General features: G+C 41.1%; 1 protein-coding gene across 8 annotated transcripts in view; it reads left to right on the forward strand.

Moving 5' to 3' along the window:
• The window catches only part of KHDRBS2 (KH RNA binding domain containing, signal transduction associated 2), a 325396-nt gene that overhangs the window by 153409 nt on the left and 148052 nt on the right, over positions 1–23935 (forward strand). For all 8 annotated transcript variants that reach the window (XM_083431747.1, XM_083431748.1, XM_083431749.1 and 5 more), the window contains one exon: positions 1268–1414. In XM_083431747.1, the coding sequence (XP_083287873.1) occupies positions 1268–1414 (147 nt within the window). The remainder of the gene's footprint in view (positions 1–1267; positions 1415–23935) is intronic.

Raw genomic sequence — 23935 nt, forward strand, 5'->3', positions numbered from 1 at the left:
AATCATTGTGAAGTGTTCCCATGATATGTAGAGAAGAGGCATCACTCTCTGCTTTATAGAAAGAACAATTTGTTGTGAATTATTCAGATTTTTTTTAGTGTATTATTTTAAACTTCTTTCTCTAGAGCAGTTGCTGGAGATAGCTAATAAAACTGTAACGTTGTAGTGAAAAAATGCCTGGTCTTCCTTTGTTCAAAGCTTGGTTTTAGATACAGTGCATAGATCCTTGCTAATACTACACGATATCTGACTAAAACTGAAACAACCTTGCAGGAATTGCATGTTGTCTATATAACATACAGACCAAGATCCATGTGTAGTAGGCCATGTGCAAGATTTCATGTGTAGGAATTTTCTCTGTTGAAAACTGTTATTGATAGCAGAGTGCTAGTCATCTGTTTATAAGAAAAGGAAAACACTGTTCAAATCATTCCACCCAAATAGAGAGGCTTGACAACTGCCATAGGAAAAGCCAAGTGCAGAAAAGTGAGCTGCACACCAAATTTTTTTTTCTATGTGTAAACTTTAGATCGGGGTAGTCAACCTTTTTATACCTACTGCCCACTAATGCATTTTTCTTGATGGTAAAATTTCCTTAGCGCCCACCAGTGCTCAATGGAAGGAGAATTCAGCTTGTGCCATAGAACCCCCTACCATCCACCTAGAATCCTGAAATGCCCACTAGTGGACAGTAGGGACCAGGTTGACAACCCCTGCTTTAGGTCAAGCAAAATGTTTAATAGAAACATCTTGGGGCAAGTTTCCTACTGTAGCTTACCTAAGCAGACTCATCCTTGTACACCCTAAAACTGTTTGCTATGGTCCACCCCAAACACTACAAAAGTCTGATTTTTCTTCATGCAGGATGTTTAGATGCCTTTTTTCTTTGACTTTCTAGATTCTCCATATTTTAGTACATGTTTTATTGTGTCCTTAGTATACGATGCTCCGGAAAAACCTAATCTGCAAAGACTCTGTCTTTTAATTGCATTCATCATTAAATTTTTAACACATTCCTGTAAAGTATTTAGCAAGTCTTTCTTTGTAGATGTTAATTATGCCAGGTTTTCTTCTTCTTTTTTTTACCACTCACACACTCCAAAGTGATTTTCAGATCAAGTAATTTATACCAAGTATTTTTGTTTCTCGGAGGGCCTCATTTTGTTGAAAGCCTGCCTAGATTATGCCCTTTTGTTGTGTTCTCTGTAAATGCTAAATCAATGCAAAGTGAATAGATTTCTATTTCTAAAAATACCCTCTTCCACAGGAAGAAGAACTAAGGAAGAGTGGGGAAGCCAAATACGCACACTTGAGTGATGAACTACATGTATTAATTGAAGTGTTTGCCCCACCCGGGGAAGCTTATTCACGGATGAGTCACGCCTTGGAAGAAATTAAAAAATTCCTCGTTCCAGTAAGTTGCTTGTAGCACTGTTGCAAATGTGTGTGTGTATTATGCCATTAGTTCAAATGCATTAAGAGCAATACTTGAAAATCAGAGCCACCATTACTCGTGTGTTTCTCTTCCTTCCCCATGGCACCATCATGGCTGCAAATCAAACAATATAACATATTCCAGCAACCCTTGAACATTCTGCATTTAAATTTTCTTTTATGAACTTCCGAGTTATATATTTGCAATTACAGGTGACCCAGATCCAGAGATATTTAAGGAATAGATCCAGTACTCTGGCCAAAGAGTGCATTGTTCCAGGGCAACGTCATCTCAGAGAGGAGCATTTTGAAGAAATGAGTGTTTTTTGTCTGAAATAGCCCACCCCTTTATTTGCTTAGTTTTAGTTCTGTCCACATGGAGTATTGGTCATTGGTAGCAATGTAAACATTGCATTACAACACTGCATGCTTTCCCAGGTATCCATCCAAACTGTACATGGCTAGGGAGCACACACAGTGTGACCTTTTAAGTGCCCACGGTAGGGTAAATAGCTGTATGAAGTTATGGCTAATGATCTTGTCACAGACAGCAGGCAAGGAAAGATGTCTAAAAAGGATTTATCTTTACGTCTATCCAGCCACCTTTCCCCAGCTGTTTAAAAGTTATCAGCTTTTTCAATGCCATTTTTAGATTAAGAGCTTCACTGTGTTCTGGTGTGCCATCATTCTGGAATAAAGAGAGCATGAACAAAAATAAAAGGCTGTGGTTAAAAAATTGCTCATGTCTAATCAGAACTGAGAAAATGTACAAAAAACTGAGAGGATTGTGGCACGACCAACTTACCATCGCACAAGGTTTCATGGGCTACAGCCCTCTTCATCAGATGCATCTGATGAAGGCCACAAAAGTTAATGCAGTAATAATTTTGTTAGGCCTTAAGGTGCCACAATACTCTCAGTTGTTTTTGCTACAGCAGACTAACATAGCTACCCTTTCAGAAACTGAGGAAATATAGACATCCAGAACTTGCTATCCCAAGAATTTATTGGCAAATTGAATTGTGAGTGATGATTTGGGGGTGAATATATAGTAAGGTCTACTAACCTGGGTGGCTTTATGGCTTTGTTCCAGCAGGTTTCTTATATTCTTAATGTGCCCCCCCATGCACTGAATAATGCTGAAAAATGGATACACCTGGTCAGTGCTATTTTTCTAGAAAAAGACATGCCAGAACTCTCCATGAACAGCTCCCTCGTTCTCTTAGAATGCCAATGGTGCCCACCTGAGAGGTGTCGGAACTGAGTTGTGGCTGAAGAAAAAGCCCTGGACCTGCTTATAAGCTTGGTTTTTTGAGAGATAGGAGGGTTGGAACCAAGCTGGAAAGGTGTGCTTTTGGAAACAATTTTTTCCCTTTCACGAAGTACTTGGAATGTCGAGCAGAGAATGAAATTTACATGTTCATCCTTTTCAGTACTATCTGCAGTGCTCTTGCATTGTGATAAATCAAGAGATTGCACAACCACCAAGGACATAACGTACAAATAACCACAGCACAATATAGTTAAAAAGAAGTGTGGGCATGGCGTTAACAGCTTGTGCTGTATAAACTGAGTTGTTTTTAGCCAGCATCTTTCGGTGTGGTGCCTGATGCATTTGTGTGTCTTAGCCCTTCTTCATTCAGCTGCTACCCTGAGTTGGTAGCTGAGTAGTGCAGCGTGTGCCACATGCGGCATTGCTAGAAACTGCACACTTAACCAAAGTTTAAATCTCATGCCTCTTCAATTCATAAAGAATGCTACAGCAGAATGAGGAGCCTCAGGGGGGAAATGGAATTATTGACTTTGTCAAAGCAGAACACTTTAATTATGGGCCCTCGTATAAAAGTCCCAGGATGAGCCCATTAAATCAATACAAATTAGAATTCAGAATTTATACATATAGTAGCAAGTCTTAATATACAGAGTATATTCATTTATGGACACTTATTGACTGTACCATAAAAAAAAACATTACTTCATGTAGGATAGTAATCTCATGCTAATACCAATTTTCTTCTAATGTATATATTTCATATTGTTGTCACAGACCAGGTATTGTCTGTTACACAAGCAAAGCAATCCTGGGGTAGAACCACAGGCTAAGAGCCAGTACACATAAGATAAGTTTTTTAGTACCTTTTCTCTCCTCTCAATACAAAACCCCTAATTCCTGGGATAAATCTAATTATGCCTTCCCATTCATGGAAGGGCTTTTCATCTAGCAAACATTTCTGCTAACAGAAGAGAATGGGACCTGATTTTCCCTGCACCACTGCAAGCCCCTCCAGAACTGATTGGTGATCTGCGGGAGGTGGGGTTTGCAGATGCAAGGGCAAATCAACAAATCCATCTCTCACACTCTTATTTTAGTGAAGCTCTCGCGGACCAAAGACTTATAAAAGGAGATAACGACTTCCATTCACAACAGGGATGCGAGTGGCGCTGTGGTCTAAACCACAGAGCCTAGGGCTTTCCGATCAGAAGGTCGGTGGTTCAGATCCCCACAACGGGGTGAGCTCCCATTGCTCTGTCCCTGTTCCTGCCAACCTAGCAGTTCAAAAGCACATCAAGTACAAGTAGATAAATAGGTACTGCTCCGGCGGGAAGGGAAACGGTGTTTCTGTGTGCTACTCTGGTTCGCCAGAAGTGGCTTAGTCATGCTAGCCACATGACCCGGAAGCTGTAAGCCGGCTCCCTCAGCCAATAAAGCAAGATGAGTGCCGCAACCCCAGAGTTGTCAGCGACTGGACCTAATGTTCAGGGGTCCCTTTACCTTTACCTTTTTACTTCCATTCACAGAAAGGCGGAATGAGATCCTTCAGCATTTCACAGATGATAACAGAGGCACAGTTGTAGCACTCCTATTCTTCCACTGCCTAAGCATTTACACACACAAACACATACAAGAACACTGCATTGTGGAAGACTCTACTTTCTCTGTTGCATGCTGTCTTTGTTTACACTGCAGTAGTCTTGATATAGAATCTAAAATACTATTTATTCTTTTGCTTAAAAATATGTTTGAAAAAAGAAAACATAATTATATTACAATGTGTAATCAATTGTTCTAAATGTACCGTAGCATGTGCACTAGGTGCAGTGGCAGTCTGTGGTGCTTTAGCAGTTGTGTGAATGCCTTTACATAGAGGTGCACTAGAGATGAGATGCAACCACAACCTACTTAGGGATTTAAGTTTTAGAAACCAAAGGAGCTGAACAAGTCTAGCAGCTATAGCAATTTTGAGAACATTTTTTTTATAGCACATTTCTAAATGTGGGAGTTTGCAGTCAAACATAACTATGCACAACTGCTTGTTAGTGCATGAAGGGGTTAAGGACCACAGAGTTGTATTGCTGGATAGACTTAGGTCACACCCCCTCTTCTCTGGAGAGGAAGTGAACCCTTTCTACTTCCTTTATACTGTGTGTGTGTGTTTGTGTGTGTGTATGTCTGTCTGTCTATCTATCTATCTATCTATCTATCTATCTATCTATCTATATCTATCTATCTGCAACCTGTAACCAACAAAGGAGTGTGTGTGTAAGCTTGCTTCTAAGCTTACAGCACGTTTGGAAATATATTCTGTATTTTTTACCCAAGAGTATTCTGCTACATGGAACAATGCATGACTGAGACCTCAAATCTGTAAGTAAAGCATTTTAAACTTATTTAACAGTGTGTGGTCTGTTCATGCAAGAGAGATAGAAAGAGGTCAGCTGCTGTGTGCAGCTGAAAGGGATTAAAAGGCCTAACAACCTATATTCCTAATGCTTTACTGTGCTGCTTATTTTTGTGAATCTAATACTCTGCTTTCTGTGTGCTAGCCCAGCGTTTTGAATCCAGGCAACCCGCTGATTCTTTTGTTGTTCACCCACACACGTGGGTCCACAGGGATTCTTATTTAATTCCCCACACTAAAGGGGAAAGGGGACAGTCATCTACCAGGTGCTGGGGCTTTCTGCAAATGGTAGGCATGTAATCAGATTCAGAGGAATACTAAATCCTGAGCTGAAGTAGGATGCCTCAGGGGATTAGGAGCTTGTCAAAGATGAAGCACAAGGCTGCACAAGTCAAAGCACTAACCTCTGAAATGTTTCATGCTGCCTCAACGATCCGAATGTCAGAAACATGCTGCACACTAGCATCTAAACGTGAAAATAATAACTCTTACATTTACTATATAAGGCATAGCACCAGGTGGAGGAAGAGAGGTTGGAGGGAGATCTCCATTGTGATAGATAAGTCAAGCTTTTACTCAGAGGGAATGAGATCACCTGGAAACCCAATCTCTTTTACTTCCCATGCATACTCCAAATCAACTACAAGTGTGCCTAGCACAAAAGCTCCTGGACATATTTTCCATTTGGCAAGTTTCTCATTCAGGGGCACTGGTGGATCTTGAGCCAAATTGGGCAGCCTATGAAGCTCTTTGAACTGAGGCAGACTGTTTTCGGAAGTACAACGTTAGAACCTGACCCAAAACATTTGGTCATTCCATATCCCTAGCAAGTGACCTCTCAAAATTTATCACTCTATTTGTTGGCAGAGAAACCCCATTTCTAGAAGCATAAGGAAAAAGAAAAATCTAGGCATTTCCTTGAAATGTTTTGCACTAATAAAAATAATTATTTGACCCAAACCTAGCATTTTTCCAATTTGTTTCTCCCCTTTAAGAATAGGATATAATATCTAGGCTTTTTGTGATCTATGATTTGTTTATCATTTGATTTGAGCATGGTGCCTTTTTATTAAAACAACAACCTTCCACTTTATCATCTTTGCTGCATTGTAAAGTCTCCACAAATTGTTATAAGGTTTAGGATTTGGTTTACAGCAGCAGTAATGACCTGGAACAAGCAAAAACTATATTTTATGGCTTGTTTTCTAGCTTTATCCCTCAATGCTTTATTTCAGATGTATAATATAGCTAACAAAGCTGTTATTAACTGGCTTGTTAAAGTGTATGCCAAAGGGTTTATTCTGCAGAGGCTTGCACTAGACTATTAGGCCTTTTATCCCCCTTTGACAAAATATATCTTTAATTTGTTTTATGAGGTTGTGGGTTTTTGTTGTTGTTGTTGTTATAAACATTATATTTATTGTGGTAGCAAATAGGTTGTCTTCTGTTACTAAGCTGAAAGAATGAGAAATTAACTTTTTTATGTACTGCGTAGGTGAGAGCTGCTCTGCTGCAGGAAACTTTCCTGCCCAAACAACACATTTTGGGAGGTGTGTGGCTGTCATTAAAAAAAAGACACCCCTTATTTTTCTCTCTCTCCAGTGTGATATAAAGCCAGTGTGCAGCGGCAGAGGAAGCTGCTCGGGCGCCTGGGGCAGCACGAGCCACCCATGGGGGCAGGGTGTACCATGAGGCCTCCAGAGTCTGCCTGTCTCCTCCCACTCAGCCGCCCTACGGCTGGGGGGAAGGCAGTGGGTGGACCGTTTGGGCAGTGCGGAGCCTGCGTGCACCCAAGCCACCGCGTTTCCTATTGCCCTCTTCCACTTCACTGGCTGCCTCTAGGAGGGCATGGAAACCTGCTTGCCTGGGGGTCATGTCGGGCTGCTCATCTTCTGTGGAGCAGACCAGGAACAGGAGGGGAACCTTGAGAATGGATTACTGCCATGCGCTCTATGTGGGGATGCCTTTGGCCCTGGTCCAGTAGCTCCACCTGGTACAGAATGCAGCAGCTAAACTAATGATGGGGCCATATGGCTGGCAGCATGTGACAGCCTTTGCTAAAACATCTGCACCAGCTGTTCTTAAGCTGTACAAAGCCCTAAACAACTTAGGTCCAGGATACCTTCAGAGCTGCCAGAGCCCTTATTCTGTATCCCTGCTTAGCCACTGGGATCATCTAGAGCAGGCATAGGCAAACTCGGCCATCCAGATGTTTTTGGCCTACAACTCCCATAATCCCTAGCTAGCAGGACCCAGTGGTCAGGGATGATGGGAATTGTAGTCTCAAAACATCTGGAGGGCCTAGTTTGAGGAAGCCTGATCTAGAGGAGCAGTGTTACTTGCTCCTCCCCATGTCTCAGAAGCCCAGCTGAGCTGGAAGTTGCGCAATTGGTGTCACCCTACCCACACTATGGAGCACTTTTCCAGCAGGCATCCTCACTGCTAACCTTCAGGTGTCTCTTGAAGACTTTTTTTTTTATGTTGTAAGCATTTTCAGTGGTTAATTTAAAAATAATAATAATGAGCCAGCCATTATTGTGGTTATTGTATTGTGTTGTGGTTATTGTATTGTTTTACCATATTTTAGGTTGTGCACTGCCTTGATACGTGAGTGGGTGGTATATCAAAACTTTTATAGATAAACAAACCACGACAGTGACAGCATTCCCACCTGCAGAGTGTTTTTGGAAGTACTTCTGTCTTGGTCCCTTTTGTTACTTCCTTGCAGATGCAAACTGAACAAGAAGTCAAAAGCAAGTGTTTCTTCGTTTCTAGTAGTTTTCTTTTTGCCTTTAGCTCAGACATTGTAATGATAACTGGGAAATTCACACCCCATGGGGAGGAACCAAGTGGTTCAGAGGTTAATTGCTCCTCAAAGAGCACTATCTTGGTGGTGTCTTTGGACCTTTTGAATTAGGAATTCTGCCACTGTATTAGATATGGGCAAATCTGTCAAAGAAGTACTGCTTGATATATATTGTAAATTATGGCCTTGTAGTTGAAGGGTCGTTTTCTTTCCTCATTTTGCAGCACGCTGATGCCAACCAATGGCTATATAACACAAGTGAGGGGGATTTCCTGGCCTTTTTAAAACCCTACAATAACTTGTGGGCATGTTTTATATCGTTCCTGACCCCTACAAAGCTATATTTTCATCTCTCTCATGTTTTAAGACAGAATTTCCATATAGAACTTAATATAGAGTATTAACTTTTTTTTCTTGTCTCTCCGTCAGCTGAATGCATATACCTGCATCTCTTTTCCTCCCGCAGCCATACACATTTCAAATTACAGTGCTTGAAGTCAGTGGATCAACCCTTATATTTTTTTTCCTGGCTATAAGTATCACGGGCATTTAAACATGAGAAGCTGCCTTATAGGTCAGACCATCAGTTTCTCTAGCTCATTACAGTGGTACCTCGGGTTACATACGCTTCAGGTTACATATGCTTCAGGTTACACACTCCGCTAACCCAGAAATAGTACCTTGGGTTAAGAACTTTGCTTCAGGATGAGAACAGAAATCGTGTTTCAGTGGCAAAGCGGCAGCGGGAGGCCCCATTAGCTAAAGTGGTGCTTCAGGTTAAGAACAGGTTCAGGTTAAGAACGGACCTCCGGAACGAATTAAGTACTCAACCCAAGGTACCACTGTATTGTCAATACTGACTCTAAGTGTCCCCCCGAGGCTTCAGACAGAGGACATTCCCATCCTCAGCTGAAGATCCCAGGGATTGAACCAGGACAGGAGCAGTTGGAGAAGTGCCACGCTTCTGCCTTCCTGACAGCAGACTGACAGCAGACTGCTGCTTATTGGGGTGGTACAGGAGTGAAGTCAGGGGTTCAGAGGTGCACCAGCAGGAGTGCTGGATTGGCTTTGCCAGTGTGCTTGCACAGCCCCAATCTCGCCACCATCTCCCTGCCCCCTAGCAGTAACTGCATCCCACACACATACCATGCCAGCTGCTCTGCTCCTGAATCTGGGACCTTCTGTATTGAAAGCACATGGTCTATGGCTTATCTGTAGCCCTTCCTATCAAACTGGAAAAAATTCATTGGGAGTTAAGCTCATCACAGCTGTTCCCTGTTATTGCATGTTCCATGCATTGGGGGGAAAACCCTCAATATATTCCTAACATTTCAAGGGAGAAAGTTAGAACCAATCCTTTCAAAAACCACACTGTTGAGAATATTTTTTTTCTTGGTGTGCTTTAAGAGAAGCTTTCTGAATACCAAGAGCTGAGGGAGCCTTGCCAACGTATTTTGGCCTCGAAAAAAGGGTATCACCTGCCCTTCTTTTTAAATGTTCTATTGTCCACATCATGATCAGGTGATTGTTTGCAGAACATACTAGCAAATACCCTTGGCCTGGGATTAGCTGAACAGCTGCTTCAATGTGATATCACTCCTTCACATTTGCACACTCATTATGGGAACTGATATGCTGGTATTTAAGTGGATTAAGGCCTTTTTGGGAGCATATTTAGCCAATGAAAGCAATCCGTTAATAAGCCATTCCAAATACTCTGAGGAATCCCTTTTAGAAGGAAATCATTATTATTAGAGTCGGTCTATTGTTTACCTATTATGTCTGACTGAAAATATATTTGCAGTTGGTTGTTAGTGTGGGGGCAGTGAGGATATGACATATTGAGCCTGAATGAAAAATTGAATCACAGCTGAAATTTTATGAAGTATTTGCCAGCTAGTCTGGAAACTCAGCATTAGGGAAATGTCTTTTTAAAAAAGGTTTATCTAATGCACAGCTCATCATAAGGTGTAGGTTTCCCATCAGATGACAGAGCAAGGGCACTGCAATTGAATGTGGATGACGAGAAACACGTATTGTTGTATGAATCCCTAGGTAATGCTTGTGGTTTCTCCACAGTGAAAACAGCTAAGCCTAAATTGCAGGTTGTGGAAAGAAATTGCCTTCAGCTTCTGGGGATGAACAAAACCTCCCCACAACAGCTGGCCTTTTGTTTCCGAATTTCATTCTTCTATATCTCTGGCCACTTTCATCCCCAGAAGTGTTGACTGCTTATCTGGCATGATGAAAGGGAATGCATCAGTGCTACATAACAGAGGGTTTTGCATTCTTTCTTTGTACATAAAGCATTGGGAAAACACTCTAGTAGAAGACCAGTTCAGTACATGGCCAAATGTCAGTTTACTTCAGGGTGAAAAAGATTAATCTAGCATAGATAAATTCTGTGTGCTATATGGATACAGGTAACTACGTTTGGTTATGAGTGTCAGATGCCTCAGACTTTGAGACATTTTATCATAGTCTCACTGCTTCATCTGCAGCAAGTTCGTAAAATTATTTTTGTTCCTCTATGAAATGAAGAGAGGGTCAAGACAGGATTAGGATTACTTCTCCAAGGTGATTTTTCCTCCTCCTCTCAAATGATAGAAACAGCTTGCAATGTATAAATGGTAGCACAAACTTTACTTTGCTTCAGGTGTATGTGTCAGGAAACCACTAAATAGGTGTTCATACAATCTCTCTCAACCATTCAGTTAATTTATGAGAGGAAACAATACCACCCTGAGATCTTTTGATGAAGGGAAGCATATAAATTTAATAAGTAAAATTGCGCCAATTGGCTACTTTCTCTCCCCCTCCCCAATTAGTGGCTGAATATTCATTGTTAGGGAGAATGGGCGGCTATGCATGTATTAGCCCCTTGGTGTTATGAAGAATCCCAATTGGACAGCAGGCTCATCAGCACTGGGGTCTGGCCATCATGGTTTCAATGAATGTATGGAGAAGTTCATAGGAACTTTGAAAGCCAGTATGACATGGTGGTGAGTGCACTGGACTAAGACTGAGCAAGCTGGGTTCAAATCTCTACTCAGTTGTGAAAGTCATTGGGTAACCTTTAGCCAAGTACTGAGTCTTAGTCTAATCTAGCTCACAGGTTATTTTGAGGATAAAAGTCAGGGGAAGTACCATGTACGCTGCCAAGATCTCCTTAGATGAAGAACAGGGAATTTTTATATATGTATATATGAATTTGTATGTATGAAGTTAAAAATGATACAACTTGTGTCACCAACTGTACATACAGTATATGGAGGTTATATGTCATGATAAATAAGTTAATGGTGTTTGCTTGTTATGTAGGGATTGGAGCACTCCTAGTGCTCAGGGTATACCTGTTGAAGTTAGAGCAAGAGCTCTAACTTCAACAGGTATAGTTAGAGCAAGAGTGGTAGAGCTACCACTTCAGTAGCTTGCAGTCAATGGGTTTTCTGTGCCCAAGGTTTCTGGATATCCTCCACCAAGATTAGCAGGTACTAGCTTGAAGGCTACTGTGAGAATCCCATATTAGGTAAGGCAGATGTGAGCTGATTTTCAAACCTGGGCTTAGAAGCCTTTGGGAACACTATAGTGACATTATGTTGTAACCTGGGTGAATTCACAGAGACTGGGTCTGTTAATTATGAAGTAGAACAGAATATAGTGGTGAGGCACGCTGTGGTGAACATATTTCACCAGTAAAGAACTTCAGTGGCTCCTGATCTGATTCCTGGCACAATTCAAGAGTACTGATTTTGCCCATGAAGTCCTAATCAGACCCATCTGAACCTCCACCAGCTGACCCTGGGGCCCTTCTCTGAGCCACTGCTTTTTCAAAAACAATGCAGATGGCTACCAGGATAGGACCTTTTCTGTGGTGGCACCCCAGTTAAGGAACTTATTTCGCATATGCTGCTGGTGCCATTATTACAAGTCTTTCTGGTTCAGCCAAGCCTTTAAAACAGAAATGGGGAGTGTGCAGCTCTTCAGAAGCTGTTGGACTCCAGTTTCCAACATCATCAGCCACCATGGCCAATAGTCAGTGATAATGGAAGTTGCAGTCCGGCAGTATCTGGAGGCCCACAAGCTCCCCAACTCTGCTTTAAAGGAATTTAATATTGATTTGTTTTTACCTGCTGCATTTGTTGGTCTCTTTTATTCAGTGCCGGATTTATGTGTAAGCTAAACAAGCTATAGCTTAGGGCCCCAATCTCTTGAGAGCCCCACTCTCTTGGGGACCCCCAAAAAATTAAGGGGAAAAAACTGGATGTATATTTCCAAAATATAAGATAAAAAAACAAATAAAATGAAACCTACATATAGCAACAATGTTGTGTGTTGTGTAGACTCCTATGATGTAAGTAATGAGCCCCGCCTGCTAGCCCTACTCCCTAAAATATCACTGGTTTGCTCATTTCTATATACAGTGGTACCTTGGTTTATGAACTTAATCTGTTCCAGAAGTCCATTCTTAAACCGAAACTGTACTTAAACCAAGTCACACTTTCCCTAATGAGGCCTCCTGCCGCCGGTGCCCTTCCACCGTTCGGATTGTGTTCTTAGACCGAGGTAAAGTTCGCAAACCGGGACAACTACTTCTGGTTTTGTGGAGTTTGTAAACCGAATCGTTCATAAACAGGACTGTTCTTAAACCGAGGTACCACTGTATAGGGTGCCTACATTCTGCATGGACTGGTTGCATGGCAACATGTAGTATACAGCTGCAGACTGCAGTGCAGCACAGTTGAATGTAGGTCAAGCTGTTGTAAAAGGTAAAGGTAAAGGGACCCCTGACCATTAGGTCCAGTCATGGCCGACTCTGGGGTTGCGGCGCTCATCTCACTTTATTGGCCGAGGGAGCCGGCGTACAGCTTCCAGGTTATGTGGCCAGCATGACTAAGCCACTTCTGGAGAAACCAGAGCAGTGCATGGAAACACTGTTTACCTTCAAAGTGGTTTGGTACCTATTAATCTACTTGCACTTTGACGTGCTTTCAAGCTGCTAGGTTGGCAGGAGCTGGGACCGAGCAACGGGAGCTCACCCCGTCATGGGGATTCGAACCACTGATCTTCCAACCGGCAACCCTAGGCTCAGTGGTTTAGACCACAGCGCCACCCGCGTCCCTTCGATATAGCATATATTCAACACAAAAAACAGCAACAATTTGTTGTTTAAAGGACAGCTGGACATATAAAGGGCCCCATTACCTTCAGTAGCTTAGGCCCTCATCAAACCTAAATCCGGCCCTGCTTTTATTAGACTTGTTTTAGAATCATAGAGTTGGAAGGGACCCTAGTTCAATCCCCTGCAATTGTTTCATTGCTGCTGCTGCATGTAATGTAAGTAAATGCACCCTGATTTGTAGAGCTGTGGGAAAGCAGGACCCCCAGCTGCTGCTGCTGCCATCCTCCAGGTCCTCCTCATCTTGTACCCCCGCCACAACACGCTATAGGATTTATTTATTTCTGCCTGTGCTTCTCTCTGTAGAGAGTTGTCATCCGCATTTCCATTTTTAAAGAGGGGCATTTGTGTGCTCGCAGCATCTCCAGCTTTCTTACATTAATGGCAGCACAGGTTTCTATGTCTCTGCAGGGTCTATTTCTGTAGAAAGTGTAAAAAATAAAAATAAAATAAAATCCGCTTGCAGATAAAGGAAGATTCTCCTGCTGATACTCTTGGCAGGCGCGTAGGGAGAAAGTGGTAGACTGCTTTCATAGGACTGATGAATCATAGATCAAAATTTTCTGCCTAGAGACACCTATGTTAAAAGTCAGAAGAAAAGCAATCTCAAGGGATCCTTATATTCGGAAAGTCTGGAGATAATTTTTGGCCCACGAGAGACAGGAACACCTTTGAGAAATAGCCATGCATAGCACATCTGCAGGTGTCAGTAGGAGAGAACAAAATATGCCAGGTTTTGTCTTGACGCAGCTTGTGATTATTATTTTTTTGCTATGATTTATGCTAAATCTTATTCTCCCTGAAATTGCTCCCATCCTCACAGCTTGGACATAGAAGGCACCTTGGATGCCGTTTGTTCCGGGTTTTGTTTGTTCTTTTAATATTTTAAGTGTTTGGCTTTGGTGGAAGGTATTTATTGTGAAATCTTAAGAGAAGAATATACAAGGTAACAGCTTGTGTGCCAAGCTGAAGACAGGTACAGTTAATAGCAGTGATAATATAAGCCTCTGAAAATTGTTTTCTGCAGTCGCAAATCTGACAGACCATTTTGCTGCAGCATTTTGAATGTGCTGCTATGATGCAGATTATAAAATTGTATGGGTCCCTGTTATGCTGTTTCTCTACCTGCATGAGAACTTTAGCTTAACAGGTTCCATCTGTTTCTGAACCACAGCGGGTGTATTAAGTTTGTTTAAAGGTAGCCTTGTTTTCACATGGCTAATCAGTTATCCCAAGGAGCTCATCTCTTTTCATGACCTGAAACCTTGTTGTTTTCATCTCAGACATGCTGGTTTCTTTGATGCTGTGAGCCTGTTGCCTGTACTTCTCTGCTGTGTCTTATCGGAGAAAACAACAAATGATCCTGACCCAGTTGTCATACTGTGTATATTTTATACTCAGCCAATACCTCACCCCTTCTTCCTTTTTCTGATGGTTTGGGGACATTATGTGCCAACCAACTTATTACTGGCATTTTCAACAAGCATATAAATAAGATGGAGCTAGCTAGCATGTTTCTTGGTTTTTATTTTTGTGCTAGTTTCCCATCACCTTTACAAACAAACCAGAAATATGTTGGACTAGGGATGAGCAAATAATCTGAGGCTCTTTTCAGATTGGCACTTCTCCAAGTCCTTCCTCCTGAAAAGATTTCAGGGGGGGAGGAGGAAACACAAAATGTCCAGAGCTATCTGAGTGTAGATGTGTAAGAAGACATCGTTTTCCACTCCACCCTGTATTTGCCACATGTGGTACTGTTTCCATTCTGCTGCAGTCCTTCCTCCTGAAAAGATTTCAGGGGGGGGGGGGAGGAAACACAAAATGTCCAGAGCTATCTGAGTGTAGATGTGTAAGAAGACATCGTTTTCCACTCCACCCTGTATTTGCCACATGTGGTACTGTTTCCATTCTGCTGCAGTTCATCTTTCACCATAAACTACATTAGCTATCTGCTGTGCTAGGTTTATGTAATGTAAAATGTAAGTTGTTGTTACGTTATTCCACCCCATTCATTTCATGCATAAGAAATGCAATGCAAATGGGGATAAACATAATCAATTTCTTTTTGCTTGTAAACTGAAAGCAACAACAACCGTGAATAATAAACATATCCACTGGATTGATTTCTATTGCTGACATGGTATGAATAAGTGAACATAAGCATTTTCTGTTCCTGTTTTCATTGGAATTATCCAAGATCCCCATTTGAGTGACTCAGAAGGGTCACCTCTTTCCCTCCCTCACTGCCCATGTCTCCTTCCCTGAAAAGAGATAATTCTGTTTGGTTTACATTTTAAGTAAACCTGTTTAATTTAGTTTCCCGAAATAATTCACAAACCAAAGCATAGCTGCCCTTTGAAATTAGCTTTTTATAAATCTTGTGATCCAGTTTTCTAACACCCTTGCTGAAAGTGTACAAAAATACATATATTCAGGGATGTATGCATTAAAATGAATATATTAATGAAAATAACATACACAAATGCATTATATTGGGGGAAATTGCTTGCAAAAATATGTATATTAGAGAAATGTACACTACAGTCTTGGTAATATTCTGTAGGACTTTACAAAAACGTTTTTTCTTTATGTATTCCTTATGTTTCACCATACTGCCAGCCTAGCAGTTCGAAAGCACTCCTGGGTGCAAGTAGATAAATAGGGACCGCTTACTAGCGGGAAGGTAAACGGCATTTCCGTGTGCGGCTCTGGCTCGCCAGAGCAGCGATGTCACGCTGGCCACGTGACCCGGAAGTGTCTCCGGACAGCGCTGGCCCCCGGCCTCTTGAGTGAGATGGGCGCACAACCCTAGAGTCTGTCAAGACTGGCCCGTACGGGCAGGGGTACCTTTACCTTTACCTTTATGTTTCACCAAGTGCTCCCAGGGCAGATTACAAAAATATCACAATTGAAATAGGTAGAAATTACATTAACGATCATAAGACAAAACCTGAAAATTAACCAATGGGCAGAGTTAACAAAGCAGCTGAATGGGATAGCAGTGTGGAAATGTGGTGAACTTAACTTATGATTGGGAAAACGAGAGAAACAGAAGTTGATAGGTTCATACATCCCCATTGCAAAGCTATCTCTGCCACCCTCCTGCCTCCAAAGAACCTTGTGTTTCCTTTAACTTCAAGCAAGGAGTAGGGAGGACAGTTAGAACAGCACCAAATCCCTTTTCTGCATTCCCATTGCTGTGACTGCTATTTCCTTCCCAATTCTCCACCTGAAGGTAAGGAAAAGAGAAGGAGGGGAACAGTGTTTGAGGAGTAACTGTGATAGGAGAGGGACGAAAGTCAGAAGCTATTTTCCAGCAGAAATATCCAAGCTGCAGAAGTGTGTATGTGTGTGTCTGTGTGAAAAAGCGAGACAGACAACCTTTTAAGAATCCAAGAAGTTCGTTTCTGAGCTAACTTCAACCAAGTTTCCCAACATACCAAGATTCAGCCTCTTTTATGCATTGACTTTACACAGAGATACCAGCAAGGTGCATCATTATTTCTCAGCATTTTCCACTTGTCTTCAAGTTCCTTTCTATGCAGTAAAAAAAGAGAGAGGGGGGTATTATTGCCTATGGGACTGAGTGAAGTTTTCCCCTTTCCTGCCAAGCATTGTGGTACTGAAAAATAATTAAGCTTCTCAGGTTCTGATTTTGTTGTTGTTCTTTCTATCTAAAGTACCCATCACACCAATGGGAGGGATGCCTGAGGACATTGATAATTTGGTACTACCGATTATGATGCCACCTTCTCCACTGATGTATGGGTAGAAGCATAGGTATCCATCGGATTTTACATTTCTTCCTATGCACTGAGACAGATCTCAGGTCAGAAAAGTAGTTTAATGCATTTAAAATGTGTGTTATTTGAGACAGAAACACAGCTAGAAATTAGTGCTTTGTGATAGAGGTATGTTCAAAAATACGTATTTAAGTATGTATTGAAATGCAAATGTTCATGCACATAACCCCTCCCCCCCCCATTAATGCAGAAATGCAATGGAATGGAATGAAGATATGTGATAGTTAGTAGAGTAATCTGTCCGTCCCTAATCAATGCTCAATCATTCATTATGCTTCTGGGCCCATTTTTACAGATTGTGAAAGCGTAGAGGTTATATTTTTCAGCAAACTTTTATTGTCTGCAAATGAGCTAGATGGAGAGGCTAGGATTTTTGTAGTTATTTTGTGATACCATTGAAGCAGAACATTTACAGGGTTGGTCCTACTATTAGGTAGAGTGATGCAACTGCCTCAGGCAGCATATGCTGGGAGTACCTCTCACTTCTTCCCCTTGAGCTTCCCGACCAGATCCTTCTGTTGGAGAGGAGAACTATGTGTTATGCAGTTTCTCCTCCACTATTATAACTGTCTTGATGACCCTCGGGGCAGTGCAGGACCTCATTGCTAGTATTGAGGTAGAAATGAGGAGCATATGTGGAATGGCTTTGTGCATGTGCCATTTTGTCATTTGCCTCTGGCAGCAAAAAGTATTGGGCTAGTCTTGAACATTCTGGTCCAAACATTTTCTATTTTCATGTAATTTTCTATGAATTTATTATTATTATTATTATTATTATTACATTACAGTACGTGATTCAATTTTTAAACTGTATTTTATTGAAATTTTAAAGGAATTAAAAAACACTGGGAAATAAAATAAGATATATTAATAGCACAAAGCAAAAAACATCAACATTAGAAACAACGTAAACAGTGCATGTATATGATGGATGACTGACATCGGACACATATGCACCTGTGCTAGGCCAATACTTCTCATTTGCTACATTTTGTTGATTCAGATTGTCTGGTTTTGTTTTTGAGACTGTTTCTTTGATTCTTTTGTTTGTGACATTTTATTATTAAAGAACTGTGCCTAGTACATGCATATTTTTAGCTATTTCTGATAGTAAATAAACATGCACTAGTCTGGCAAACAGAAAAATTTGAAACTCAAGATTAGGATTTCAACATAATCTGAATGGAAATTGTCGCAGAATTGTAATACGGGAAGCAAATGTATTTTAAGGCTAGAGAAAAATACCTTCAGGCTATATAAATTCTATAAATAATAGATGGGGAGAGATTTGTGGCATTGCTGCAGGGTTCCAAAACTTGCAATGGGATTCATGTCTTGGTTGAGTAATACTTATACAAAGTGGGTCATCACATTGAATGTGGCCGACATTGTCCATTAACAAAGAGAGAGAACATGTGATCTGGAAAGCAAAGCCAACCAATGATTTGCAACTTCAAGACAATACTGAAGTCAATATAGTTTTTAAATACATATAAATATATATGTTCAAACCTATTGAAATTATTTTCTCAGTTGAGAGAAAGGCCAAATATTGGGAGATGTTCATGCTGCTATTGGGAACTAGGCTACTCTTGCATATATTTCTGCTTCTTGGTCTGTCATCTAGAGTGAGTAGCAGTGATCAGGGTGGGCGAGTCTTGAGTTTTAGATGAGCTCAACAGTAATATGAATCAGAGAGAAGAATTGTTTTGACTTGTCATGCATTTTGGCAGGCCTTTTTGAATTCCTTAGTGTAAATGTCTGGCAGTTGAAGAAGCCCCCTTGAGTGGGGCATTTCCCCTTCCCCTATTCTAAAAGGGGATAAAATTGCTCATCAGTAGCAAATGCTCGCTAGTCTTTCAGCACATCCCTTTTTCGCCTTGTTTAGCTATAGTATAGGACAGGCTTCCTCAAACTCAGCCCTCCAGATGTTTTGAGACTACATTTCCCAACATCCCTGACCACTGGTCCTGCTAGCTAGGGATCATGGGAGTTGTAGGCCAAAAACATCTGGAGGGCCGAGGTTGAGGAAGCCTGGTATAGGAGACAAAGCATCTGTGAGTGGCAGGAGTCACCACTAAGCATTGGTCCAGATAGTGACAGTGGGATTCTGATCTTGCACTGGCAACTAGTTTATGTGGGGGGGAGGGAGCGGTAAAGTACTAAATATATGAGACTATATATCTGCGTATCACTTAACTGCATGTAGGCATCCAAATGAAGTAGAATTATCATCCCAATTAACCACTGCCCCTTGCCAGTTAAATCTCATTTGGTTTAATTTTATTCCCTGGGAAATGTCCCAGTTAAATAGATTTCCTAATTAATCACATCCTGGTTAAGTCAAGTACGTTGACATTATTTGTGTTGCCAGAAAGGACTGCTGCCATCTCCCTCTCCCCTCCCACCAATTTCCTTTTATGCTTATCCATCCAGAGATATCATTTCACTGTAACCTTTCAAAATAGAGGTTTCTTCTTCCTTTGCCTTAGTCAACTACATACATTTGATAAGGCCAGTTAATCAACTGAAATGCATAGAGCTAAACTATCCTAATCCAGATAATTCTATATCCATTATTTCAAATGAAAGTGAATCCCTGTCCACAGCAGGCCTTGCAGGCAAACACTGCTTGGTGCCAAATTGTAAGCCCTACGTTCAGAAAGGAAAATGTACCTACAAAACAAGAACAAATTGGGAGTGCTTTGAAATCAGTCACCTGGCATCATGGTGATTGATAGGTGGGCAGCCTATGTAAAAGTAGCTCATGGGAGAGTGAGGGAGCTCAGGATCTGACTCAGCGGCAGAGCCAGAATCCCAGCAAGTCTTCTGGAATCAACCATTCAGGTGTGAGTGGAGCAACTGAAAATCTATGATCAGCTGCTGGAACTCAATAATAAGATTGCACCCTATATGGGCTTTTGCTTTGTTTTGCTTTACTATGTGTTCCAAATGTCACAGACTACATTGCTTAAAAATAAGGTGTAACTCTATTGCTAATGTTACTGAGACTATGATAAGGTATAAGAAATATATGCATTTCCTCTTAAAATATTTGCTTTGGTAAAGCTTGCTGTCTTGCTGCTGCCACCCCCCCCAAAAGAATTTGCACACCCTGAAATGACGTCCCTGGTGCAAAGCCACCCTGACAAACATTTAGCACGCATTTAGATGACAGATTGCCCTTACTCACTTTGCAGTTAGCTCAAAGGCACAGTTTAGTTCAATGACACAACTCCATTGAGATGTTTGCTGTGACTTCAACCTGGGAATAAGTATGATGCTGCAATGCCTGCCTTGTTCTGTGACCCTCAAGCTTCACATCAGATTCACTGAAACATGAAAATGAAATTTCACTTCTAAGGGAAAAGTCAGAGGTGAAGAGGTTTTCTTTTAGAAGCCTGATATCTTTGTGCTGTGTGATTGTGTTTTACGCCCTATCCCGTATGAATTCATTATATCAGCAGACATTGCAGATCACAGAAACGGCATGTGGCAGATTAATATTAAGGGACACTCAGGGCCAATACAGACAGCTGTAGTTTAGGGGACTAAGGCCAACTATTCCAGGACTTCTGTGTCCCACAGTGCAGGTACGTAAATTACTGGCATGGGGGCTCACCGCACGAGTTGTAAACTGCTGTAAGCAGACATCTGATGGGCTGGTCTGGTAACCATAGTACAGTCAGACCTCAGTTGTTGAATGTCTCCTTTCCGGAAGCCCGTTCGGTTACGAAACATTCGACAACCGAGGCGCGGCTTCTCATTGGTTGCAAGAGCAGCTTCCGAAAAATGTTTGAAAACCAGAACACTTACTTCTGGGTTTTTGGCATTTGGGAGCCGAAATGTTAATCAACAGAGCTGTTTGAGAAGCGAGGTTTGACTATTTTTCAGCCTCATCCCCCTATTCTGTAACATGGGGATCATAATATTGACCTACCTTATAGTCTTGTTCTCAATACTGAAATAATTTTTATGAACTGCTGTGTATTGTTACTCTTATTCCACTGCTGTGTTCCCCTGCCAATCTATTAGCTCACAGTAACATATAAAGGTCAGGTTGGGCTTCCTTTCACAGTGGGAAAAATTATTGCAGAGGGGGGGGGAGTACTACCTACTTTTATTCTAGAGAATCTTGTTTCTCCTGGCTCTGCACACCAGTAGTGAACCATGAGTTCAGAAGGCCAGGATTTGTGGGAGCCTTCAGATAGATCGGCTGATCCATTGGCCAACACAGAGGATACATCATTAGATTTCTACTAATTTGTGGACATCCAGCAGATGACTTTTAGGCATTCTTATTTAAGAGTAAATCCATTAGATACAATGGGACTTACAGTGCCAAATGTTTACAGCTGCTCTGCCAATGTGCAAAGTGTCTCTCCCCCCATTTACATTCTTTGTTTTCTCAGAAAAGTCCTGTCCGAGGGGCATCATTCATATTGCTAGGAAACTGTGGTGGAGAGAGAATATAACCTGTCCAAGATCATGACACCAAGGCTTTAAGCACGGTTGCAACTAAAACCAGTCCATACTTACCCAAAGTGGCATTGGGATTTGTACAATATGCAGTGGTTGTTACATTTAATAGAATATGTATATTAAAAAATGTAAACAAAGAAAATATGATAATACATGCAATGAAACAGAACTATGAAATGGAGGACGAGCTTTGGGGAAGGGAATAAGTATATTTTGGTCTGTGTATGTACAGAACCACTTCTGTGACTTGCGTAATCTTGGCAGCTATATGTATGTTGGTAATATTGGTGATTGTGATAGTAGTGGTAACAGGATTTCACTTTTGATTCTCTGCTACTCTCTAGCCACAGCACAACCACAAATGGTGCCAGACATTTTATTCATGGAAAGAACTAAGAACCAGTGGAGGCTCCTGGAGTGAAGGACTTTTTTCCTGGTTTATCCTTCCCCATTGCAGTCTGTTGTGCTACCTATCTTGCTATTCCAAAGGGGCTCCCAACCCTCTGGAGAATGTTTTCAGGTGGCTCAAAGGACTGAAAGTGGAAGGATTCATTGTGATGTAGTGGTTAGAGTGTTAGACTAGAAGCTATGAGACCAGAGTTAAAATCCCCACTCATCCATGAAGCTCAACCTTACTCTTAGCCTAACTTACCTCCCGGGTTGTTGTGAGGATAAAATGGGGAGGAGGAAAACTTGATCTCCTTGGAGGAAAGGTAGCAAAAACAACAAAAACCTATGCACATCTGTGGTTGACCTTTTCTGTGAGTGGAAGTCTGTGCATGAAATACCTGGAAATCTGTTTTGTGAAGTACTTTCCCTTCAAAATTGCTGGTATTAGTGGTCTGAATTACTTGTGCCTTTGCTGCATCCATCAGTACTGGTGTGCCTAAATGTATGCAAGATCAAGGTACTCAGACCTGCAGCCAGCTACATACCAATTCAGAAATTATTCAAAAGTCTCCAGGTCTTGCAATTTACCCATTTGCCTATTTCATCCAAAAGCGTCAGGAGGAATCCGCTCTTGACCATTGATTTTTACAGTCAAAGCAGCACCAAAACTGCCTTGGCAAAAATGAATTGTTGCATCTGTTTAAAGCAACTTTTATATATGACACAGGTTTTATACTCTGGGAGTGGCATATGGTATAGTACCATGGATAAAAATGCCTGCTGCTCATACATGGGGTGCATGAAGATCCCTGCAAGGTAATGTACGTATTGCTGAATGTTTGTACAAACAGATTGCATTCTCAAAATTAAAACACATAATAATTCACAACAACTTGACCTGACCTGTTGCCTACTGACTTGCATAAAAGCTGAGGTCTGCTGCCAGCTGTCATAACTAAAACCTCCTCCTTTGGAGACTAATCACCGAATCCCAATAGAAAGTATCTCTCTAGCTTGTTAGAAGTAGGCAGCCAGTTTCCCCCCTTCTTGGTTGAAAATTTAAAATCTAAACTGTGTGTATAGCAGAGCGATCTTCTGACATTTAAATTTATCCTTACAAAGATAGTGTTTTGTTTTTTTCAAAGTCCCACTTCAAACATTTGAATGGCAGTACCCTAAATAAATAATTATGAGAACCAATGGGAAATAAATTGGAGACAAAGGGAACAATAGCTTGTTTCTGGATAGTGCATGAGTCTATATTTAGACATTTAATCAGATTTACATTTATAAAATGTAAAGTAGGAAAGATAAAATTGAATGGCATTGCTGTTTTCAGAGTTTTCACTTTGTAAAACACATATTAATATAACAATAGACTGTATCACAACCATATTTCTAATTGTCTCGAGTCAGCTGGGAAATGAATAAGTTTGACTGCCTTTCTCAAATGAAAACCCTGAATTAAATTTGTTTTTATAGCTCTTATATACTGCGTTCCAAGGCAGATGCCCTTGGCATGCGTTTCTTATCGAATGTGATGCTAACAATGATTCTGGAATATCTCTAGCCATTAATTTTTGAGAGTCATGTGAACCTTGGTGCATTCACTTCACGCTAGATTTTCTTATATTTCGTGATGATTTTAATTCAGATTGTTTTCACCCTTCTAATAACATGCTCTTCTACTATGGCGCAAGATTCCTTGCATCAGTGTGACAATGTGCAGCTAAGTCTCCTATTTAATTTTCAGATAGGGCTGAGAAAGACTCCCGTCTACCTCCATTGAGAGTTGTTGCCAGGAAGTCTATGGCAGTCTATGACTACAATGGCCAGGGTTGGTATAAGACAGCTTCCTGTGTCTCCTATAGAGTGACAGAACAGAGGGTTTCCTTCAAAGGCATCATGTTCCTCCTTTGCTTTACATTATTATTTATAGCTCACTTTTCTGTTTTTTATTTATTATTTATCAGTCTTATACACTACCCTTCACCAATAAGGCCCCAGGGCACTGTGCATTAATTAAAATATAAAAGCAGCACAATAAAATACAGGTCAAATATAATAAAAAAATTCCATAACAGTAAGACACAATGGAAAAGGCTGCATTAATATTCATTTGTGTATTAATTTATTTAGGGAATTTTTAGCCCGCTCCTCA

The sequence above is a fragment of the Podarcis tiliguerta genome, assembly GCF_965153285.1.
Source record: "Podarcis tiliguerta genome assembly, chromosome: 3".
Lineage (NCBI taxonomy): Eukaryota > Metazoa > Chordata > Lepidosauria > Squamata > Lacertidae > Podarcis > Podarcis tiliguerta.